Source organism: Sorex fumeus, unplaced genomic scaffold, assembly GCF_029834395.1.
Source record: "Sorex fumeus unplaced genomic scaffold, SorFum_2.1 ptg000058l, whole genome shotgun sequence".
Taxonomy (NCBI): Eukaryota; Metazoa; Chordata; class Mammalia; order Eulipotyphla; family Soricidae; genus Sorex; species Sorex fumeus.
In genome coordinates this window covers 23,634,716-23,643,590 of record NW_026606115.1, presented here as the reverse complement: position 1 = coordinate 23,643,590, position 8,875 = coordinate 23,634,716, and the positions used below count along the sequence as shown (strand labels likewise).

Here is an 8,875-nt window from a genome sequence, read left to right as displayed (position 1 = left end):
AATACTCTCGGTAGCTGGCAGGGCTCTCCGAGAGGGGCGGATGAATCGAACCCAGCTTGGCCGGGCTGGCTGTGCACAAGGTAAATGCCCTACCGCTGTGCTATCGCTCCAGCCTATATAATTAAAGCAAAGAAATAGGTAAAAATAGGAACAAAAAAACCAACTCCCAGGCAAGATGAAATCTAACACAGATTACAGTGGGGAAGTGGTGAGCCTTTGGAGAAATGTGTAGAGGCCACTTTAGACGGTAGAAAAGCGCTAAAACATTGACTGTGGGGACAGTGCATCCTATATACATATAGAAGTGTTAAAATATTATATTCCTGAAATTCTGTAGTACTGTAAACCAATGATAAATTAATTCTAGGGAGGAATACTGGGAACATTGGTGGTGGTAATGGGCACTGGTGGAAGGATGGGTATTCAACCATTGTATGACTGAAATGTAATCACAAAAGTGTGTAAGTCTGTAATTCTATCTCATGGTGTTTCATTAAAAAATTCATTTAAAAAATTAATTCTAAAAACAGGTAAAGTATGGAGTATAAATGCAAATTAGACAACTGTTAGGGATTTTTTTTGCAGTGCTGGGAAGCAAGCCTATGGCCTCACATATGCAAAGTGTGTACTCTACAACTAAGTCACAACCCTGACCTGTTATGGGAATTAAAAATGCACTTAAAAGCATAAAATTATATTTTACTACTGTTTAGTCTCTGTAGCTGTTAGAAGTGAAATTTATACGTCAAAAGATAAAATATTATTATTTCTAAACAACTTACAAACTTGCTATTTGGAAAATTTTTACTAATGCACTCAAGAGTGAGGGAAAGCACATACTCCTCGATAAACCTTGCACACATTTGCGTTAAAGCAAATATATTGAAGTTTTCCTTCATTGTGTATCTTTTTGTTATAGGGGGGAGACAGCGAGTCCACACCTGACTGTGGTTAGAGCTCAAACCCTGACCGCCAAATGCAAAGAAAGCACCTTACCAACAGTCTATCCCTCTGGTCTCCTTTCTTTGGTTTATAGTGGGGAGGCAGGGGTGGTGGGGTGGCACATAGCAATGTTCAGGGCTTACTGCTGGATTTGTGCTGGTCACTCACTCCTGGCAGGGCTCAGGAAACCAATTTTGGTTATATTTTTAAAAGGCCTTCCACACCAAAACTTATGTGGAAATGGAGGCTGCTTATTCAGAGTTGCTTATAACTAAGGAGTCAGCCACCATCACCTGTGTTCTGTAGAGACCTAAGAGGCAGAGTGTGGAGTGGGAAAATGTTATAGTAAAAACAGAAATAACTTAGGATTTCTCCAGTTGCAGATTGTAGGCACTGGGAAGCTGGAAGCATTTAAACTAAAACCAGGGCATCTCATGAGATTAGGGAGCCTATTCAGCTTTCTCTAGTTGGGCGGGGCAAGAATTAGGGAGGCTGCAGTCATTGTTCGTGTCCTGAGGCTTTTTGCGGAGTCTGTGCTTCACCTTCGTGGGCTGCTCTGTAGCGGTTGTGGGTCGTTACACCAGTCTCCTAAATGGCCGTGTCGTTGTCTATCATGTATCTAATACACGCTTAAAAAAATACAGTTCTCTCATTTGGCCCAAATCTTTTATTTTTACTTCTAGGCGAATAATCCACTAGAAAGGTCAACCTTGTATATGTCAGGACAGAGGACATTTTTAGAAGTAATACGTACAAATTCTTTTCAAAAGTGCAATATCGATCTCTTTATGCGGCGATAAAGTGCCCATTCATTGGATGTCATTGGGTGGGTCGGCTCGCTTTCAGTGGCATTTAAAAGCAACAATGTCAAGACTCCTCCCCCGAACCGCTCAATCCATTTTTGAAAATAAAAACCCAGTGTGGTGTGTATTAAGATTCTTCCTTTGACCAACTTCCTAAGAAAAGGAGAAGGACAAAAGAATTCAAGTACCAGAGGTGGTGGGACAGTCGCCGGCTAGTGGGCGGGGCATGGGGGCGAGCCCGGGTGACGCGATATCACGTGACTGGCGGGCGCAGAAGTGGGCACCGGTCCGGGTGCCCGCCCTCCGTCCCTGCAGTCGCCCCCCGAGCCCGTCCTAGGAGTTAATTGTCGCTCCAGTTTCTTTCAGGTCAGTGCGAGGGGTTTCGTCGCTGCCGGTGGAACGCTGAATGGAGGGAGAGAAACGGGCACGGAAAAGTGAGCGGTGGGGTCCGGGGTCTAGGTCGCAAGAAGCTGGCCCAAGTGCAGAGATGGCGGGGGGGGGGGGGGGGGGGGGGGGCGGGGGAGGGGCCGTGGGGAGCAAGTGGTCAGTGGGCGGAGGGCCGGCAAGGCGGAGGGCCGGCAAGGCGGACACCCCGAGGATTAAAAACCCCGTCTCCGCGCTCGCTCCTTGCTGTCCTCCGTCCATTTTAGAGCCTGAGATGGTTGAGCTAGGAGGGGGCGCCCCAGCGGTGAGAGCAGAGAAATGACCCCCAAGCCCTTAGTCACTCCATACGGAGAGGAGAAAGTTGACCTAGAGGGTGGAGAGGCGGATTGCCGCAGGGGGAATAGGACTCGGGGATCCAAAATTAGTTTGGAAAATAGTCCTGCGTCCCAGGCATACAAAGAAATGGCGGCGGGGGGGTGCGGGGGGGAGGGCGGGTGTGGAGCAGCTGGAGGATCAAAATCTTGGGTGCGGGTGACCGGGATTCAGGAAAGGGACCCTAGTTTCTTGCATCCACCCAGCGCCCAGCCCCGTCTCTTGTCTGTCTGCAGATCTGCCTGTCTGCTGTTTTCAGCACACTGCTAGGCCAGAAAAGGGGAGCAACCTGTCCAGAATCCCTGCAGGTCAGTGAAGAGGGTGCCACTATATAGGAGCTCAGAGGGGTGAGGAATGTGGAGGGCAGGGGCCAGGCAGAATTTGGATCCTACTGCCCACCTTCCAACATATGCACTGTGTCACACTGAGCAAATATAGGGAAAGTGGCAGGACTTGCTAGGGAAAAATAACTATTGGGTAGCATATGCGTGGGAGGAATGATGGGGTAATGGGTGGGCAGAAGACACACTTGGAGGGTCGAGCCAATTCAGGGGACTCCTGACAAGGAGTGAGGTGCAGTATTAGCAAAACCTACCACTCAGTCTCATCTCCTCTTTGTTCCCCTCTTCCTGCCCCACCCCATATTCCCCAGGACTGGAAAAGGAGGAGAAATCTCAACATGGAAAAACTCTGCACTGAAAATGGAGGAAAATATGAGAATCAAGGAAAGATGGAAAATGAACCCCCTCAGGATGCAGGAAAGCCAGACATAGCTTCTGTTCTGGAAGACAAGGAGAAGTTAGAAAGTGAGAGAAAGACAGGAGATGGGGAAATGCAAAAAGACAAGGAAAAGTTAGAGAGTGAGATAGAGCCAGAAATCAAGGGAAATCCAGAGAGTGGGGGAAAACCAAAACCAGAGAGCCAGGGAAAGCAAAAGAGCGAGGAAGACGGGGATAGTGAGGGGAATAAAGAAAAGCCAGACAGTGAAACAAAAGCTGCAGGAAAGCGTCCAGCTGAGGATGAAGTACCCAGGAAAGCCAAAAGAAAAACCAACAAGGGGCTAGCTCAGTGCCTCAAGGAACATAAAGAGGCTATACATGATATGCATTTCAGCAATGAGGAGATGATAAAAGAATTTGATGAGATGGCTAGGGTGGAGGATGAGGTAAAGAAAACCAGACAGAAATTGGGTGGGTTTATGTGGATGCAAAAAAATTTACAGGACCCCTTCCACCCAAGGGGCCCAAGGGAACTCAGGGGTGGCTGTAGGGCCCCACAAAGGGGCTTTGAAGACATACCATTTGTATAGTGCCCCTGGCAGGCTTTAGCCAGGCCCTGGGCTATATAACCTTATGCAGATACTTTAGGTGTCACTCTGGTCTTCCAATTAAAGCCATTTATGATACTGTAGCAGATTTTCATCCTTTGCATGAAAAAATGTTTATGGTGCATTATAAAATTAAAAAGGAAACAGTTTGCAGAACCATATACATGGCATGAGTTAATTTTTTTAAACTACAAAGATATTTTGAGATCTGCATATGGAGAAAATGCATGGAAAAAGTTCTTGGTGCATTATAAAATTAAAAAGGAAACAGTTTGCAGAACCATATACATGGCATTAGTTTATTTTTTTAAACTGCAAAGATATTTTGTGACCTGCATATGGAGAAAAAACTCTGAAAGGAGTGCCCATGAAAATCTCAACAGGGGTTGAGAAATAGCACAGCAGGTAAGGTGCTTGCCTTGTCTGCAGCTGACCCGAAGTGCAGTGCCAGGAGTACACCCTAAGCACAGTCCGGAGTGGCTCAAAAACAAAAATGAAAAAAGGCCAATAGTGGTTTTATGTGGGTAGTTATTTTCCTGTTCTTTTCCTTTGTTTATTTCCCCCTAACATTACTTTTTTCATAAAAATAGCACTGTAGCTCGAGTGGGCCTAGTAACATCTTCATTGTGAGACTTGTTGTTACTGTGTTTGACATATCGAATACACCATGGGTAGCTTGCTAGGCTTTGCTGTGCGGGCGAGATACTCTCGGTAGCTTGCCGGGCTAAAAGTTAAAATAGAGAAGCATATTTTCAGGATAAAAATCATTGAAGGAAAGGGGGAAAGTAAAAAAAAGGAACACAATATCAAGAATTATTCATTGATCTTACAAAGGCACTGGAGACATTTAACATTGTTGGTATTGGTGCCCGAAAGATAGCTCGATGGGCTTAGCAATGCTTTGCATGCGGGAGGACTAGGTTCAGTCCCTGGCACTGCCAGGGGCAGCCTGATCATTACAGGCCATGACTCAAATTAAATAAATAAAATTCTTGCTACTAATATGTGAAAGTATGGGTACAATTCACATTAATATCTCAAAGATGGAGAAATTGACCTGCTAGTTATCATAGATCCATTGCTGTAAGACAAATCTTAATATCTGTGAAATGAGAATTGAATATGAAATGAAAGTTGCTTTGCATGATATGAAAATCAGATGATGTACTGCATGTGAGAGTTGTGTTGGGCTAGCTCCTGTCCTCTTCCCTGCATAAGTAGGATCAGAACCTTGTCGGATGTTTGGAGGACTGAGGAATGTCTTACCTGTGTCCAGAAATAAGTTCAGACAGTTCAGAGGTAGGTGCCACTCCCCCCTGGGCAATGTCTTGTGTGTTGAACACTATGTCTCTTTTCATAAGTTCTGCAACTCCTGAGCTCCTTATCGCTACTATTGGGCTGGCAATAATGGACTAAACAACAGTGCCTCAACAGAAGAATAGAGAATAGTTACTCTATCCCAGGTGGCTAGTACCTAATTGTCACTTGGGACTTGATAAAGTTCTAAAACCTTCCCAGGGGAAGAGGGATGTAGTTTGATGCATGCTTTTTGTGTGTGAGACATTTGGTTTCATCACTGACAGCACACACACAAAACCTCCAAGTTTTATTATTGTTAATTTGTATGTGTTTCTCCACTGCGTTTAGACAGTGGAGATTGAATTAGGAGAAAAATACGAGTGGCTGTGAGCTTATCTCATACTAATCTCTTGTCAGCTGACACTTCTTAGGAGTCTCCCAAGAAACTACTGTTCCATCCTGCATTACCATTTCAACAAATCCATCTGCTTACCTTGATTTTCTCCTGGAACTTCGTTAGTTTTTTATTTGCTTGGGTTTTACAAAGAAACTCTTATGTTTAGGACAGTTGTACATTTACAAATTACTGAAAAAATAGCACAAAGTACTACCCCATACCCAATATCACAAATTTGTTCATGTAACAGCATGGCATATTTGTTACAGTGAACTACTATCCTAAGTTTTTTCCTAGTGTTCTTTTCCCTAGGATCTGTTCTAGGATATCACATCTGGGTTACTACCATTCATTTAGTGGTCCAGTCTCCTTAGTACCTTTTGCCTGGGAAGTCTCACACAACTTGATTTTGATGTCCCTGACACAAGCTTCTGAAAATGACAAGTAAGGTATTTTGTATACTCTCTGCCCCACAACTTGGGGTTTGCTTGATTTTTTTTACTTGTGCTTTCACAGACATTGAATTTGGGAAATAAGACCACAGTGGGAAAGCACCGTTCTCATCACAGCATATGAAGGGTACGTACTTTCAGGGTTAACACTTTTGATGTTTGGTCATTTGGCTGCTGTTAGTGTTTTTCAGGTTTCTTCACAGTAAAGCTATTCTTTTCTTTTTCTCTTTCCATTCTGTACTTTTTGAACAAAAGTTACTTCTATCTGTGGTTCCATATTTAAAGAGTGGAGTGTTATTCACCCCCACCTTGAAGGTGTAGTATCTACAAATTATGTGGAATTTTCTACAGGAGATTCGACTCTTTCCCTTTATTTATGTATTCAGCCTTTCAATTTGTATTAGTAGAGACTCATTCTAATTCTATACTTTGGATTATAAACTAGCACTTGCACCAATTGTAAAAGCTTTTGCCATTGGGATTTCTTTCAGTTGGCTTATGTACCTATTTGACATAGTCCTATCGTTGTGCTGTTTTTTTCTTTTAATGCTTTATTCTTTCTGGCACTACAAAGTGCTCTAGTCTTGCATAGCTTGTGCTCAAGTCTTAGTATCAGGTACTTCTCCATGACTTAGTAACTTTGGCTGAAAGATGTTACTAAAGACCAAGATTTTGGTACTAGATATACTCACTACTATTCAGATATTTCATTACTTCCAAGCCCTCTCAGTTGATAGAGCAATGAGACAGATGAATAGATAATAATCTGTGAATATATACACATATCTTTATGTGTGTATATGTACTTACATCTTTCTTCCTATTTTGTTCCACCTTTAGCTATACTCAGGGTTTGCTCCTGGCGTCTATATTCAGGAATCACTCCTGACAGTGCTCCAAGAACCATCACTGTCACTGTCACTGTCCTCCCGTTGTTCATCGATTTTCTCGAGCGAGCCCAGCAACGTCTCCATTGTGAGACTGTTGTTACTGTTCTTGGCATATCGAATACGACACGGGGAGCTTGCCAGGTTTGCTGTGCGGGCGAGATACTCTTGGTAGCTTGCCAGGCTCTTTGAGAGGGGCGGAGGAATCGAACTTGGGTCGGCCATGTTGGCTGGTGCAAGGCAAACGCCCTACCGGCTGTGCTATCGCTCCAGCCCCCATGAACCATATGAACTGGGAATTGAATGGGTTGACTGAATGCAGGAAAAGCACCTTAACCCTTGTACGATGGCTCTATATTTTATTTATATGGATGGGAAAGTGTGTTTTTAATCTTATAGAATCCACTCATTTCCATCCGCTCATTTCTAAAATTTTTGACATCCTTTTAAGTAGGGTGTTGCCATTCACGAGACTGGCCCGGCTGAGCCGCGCTCGATTCCTCCACCCCTCTCGGAGAGCCTTGGCAAGCTGCCGAGAGTATCTCGCCCGCATGGCAAAGCCTGGCAAGCTCGAATATGCCAAACACAGTAACAACAAGTCTCACAATGGAGACATTGCTGGACCCACTCGAGAAAATCGATGAACAACGAACAACGGGAGGATAGTGCTACAGTGCTTTAAGTAAGATTGTTTCTCACATCTGTAACATACTTAGATGCTTTTGTCACCTTCTGCATTTGGGAAATGCTGATGAAAATGGTATTTTAAAATTTGAATTCTACTTATTCATTGCTGTTATATAGGATATCAGTTAGCTTTTGCTTAGTAGACTGACATCCTATGATCTGTGGCCAGATGTTTGTTAATGTTTGGGCACTTTCTACACAGATGATAATGTGTATCACTGTATCACTGTCATCACGTTGATTGTTGAATTACTCGAGCGGGTGCCAATAACATCTCTATTACTCCTAGCCAGCCCCGAGGTTTTTTTTAATTAGTGAAACACCATTAAGTACAGTTGTAGACTTACAAATTTTCGTGCTTGGGTTTCAATTATACAATGATCAAGTACGCATCCCTCCACCAGTGCCCTTCTCCACCACCAATGAGCCCAGTAGCTGTCCCACCACCCCATCCCTCTACCCCGCCCCACCTCTGAGGCAGGGCATTCCCTTTTTCTCTCTCTTTCCTTTAGGGTGTTGTGGTTTGCAATAGAGGTATTGAGTGGCCATCGTGTTTGGTCAATAGTCTACTTTCAGCATGCATCTCGCATCCCGAGCGAGTTCTCCAAACACCCTTCACTTGGTATTCCCTTCTCTATCTGAACTGCCTTTCCCCCCAGCCATGTGCTGCCGGCTTCCAAGTCGTGGAGCAGACCTCCTGGTACTTATCTCAACTATTCTTGGGTGTTCATCTCCCCTTCTGTTACTTTATATTCCGCAGATGAGTGCAGTCTTTCTATTTCTGTTCCTCTCTTTCTGACTCATTTCACTTAGCATGATACTTTCCATGAAGAACCACTTGTTTGTAAATTTCATGACTTCATCATTTCTAACAGCGGCATAGTATTCCATTGTGTAGATGTACCAAAGTTTCTTTAACTAGTCATCTGTTCTCGGGCACTCGGGTTTTTTCCAGATTTTGGCTATTGTGAACATACAAGTGCAGCAATGAACATACAAGTCCAGCCCTGAGATTTTAGCAGCCTCTTCTTACTTGTCTTTTCCCAACGATTGGATGCTCTTTTGGGGTGAGGGGAATGAGACCTGTTATCATTACTGTACTTGGCATATCAAATACACCACGAGGAGCTTTCCAGGCTCTGCCAGTGTGGGCAGGATACTCTTGGTAGCTTCTCGGGCTCTCTGAGAGGCATAAATTTATATAATTTTCTCTATGATTTGCTGCATACTGCCTGAACCCCATCAGTTATGGTGTAGTAATTGTGGAAAATGGGTAGGAAGTGTCTTGTAATATGTCATGCGGCCGCTTTGCAGCCTGGAAAGCG

At 44.0% G+C, this 8,875-nt stretch overlaps 1 protein-coding gene across 2 annotated transcripts; it reads left to right on the top strand.

The window, feature by feature from the left end:
• The first annotated feature begins 1,992 nt into the window (after positions 1–1,992).
• TCEAL4 (transcription elongation factor A like 4) lies at positions 1,993–4,111 on the top strand. 2 transcript variants are annotated; one of them, XM_056125766.1, is made up of 3 exons: positions 1,993–2,111; positions 2,738–2,809; positions 3,154–4,111. In XM_056125766.1, exon 3 carries the CDS (start codon positions 3,181–3,183, stop codon positions 3,808–3,810), a length of 630 nt encoding a protein of 209 aa, XP_055981741.1. In that variant the 5' UTR covers positions 1,993–2,111; positions 2,738–2,809; positions 3,154–3,180; the 3' UTR covers positions 3,811–4,111. The 2 variants fall into 2 exon arrangements, with proteins under 2 accessions (XP_055981741.1, XP_055981742.1); XM_056125767.1 differs by lacking the exon at positions 1,993–2,111 and adding an exon at positions 2,161–2,179.
• The last annotated feature ends 4,764 nt before the right edge of the window (positions 4,112–8,875 follow it).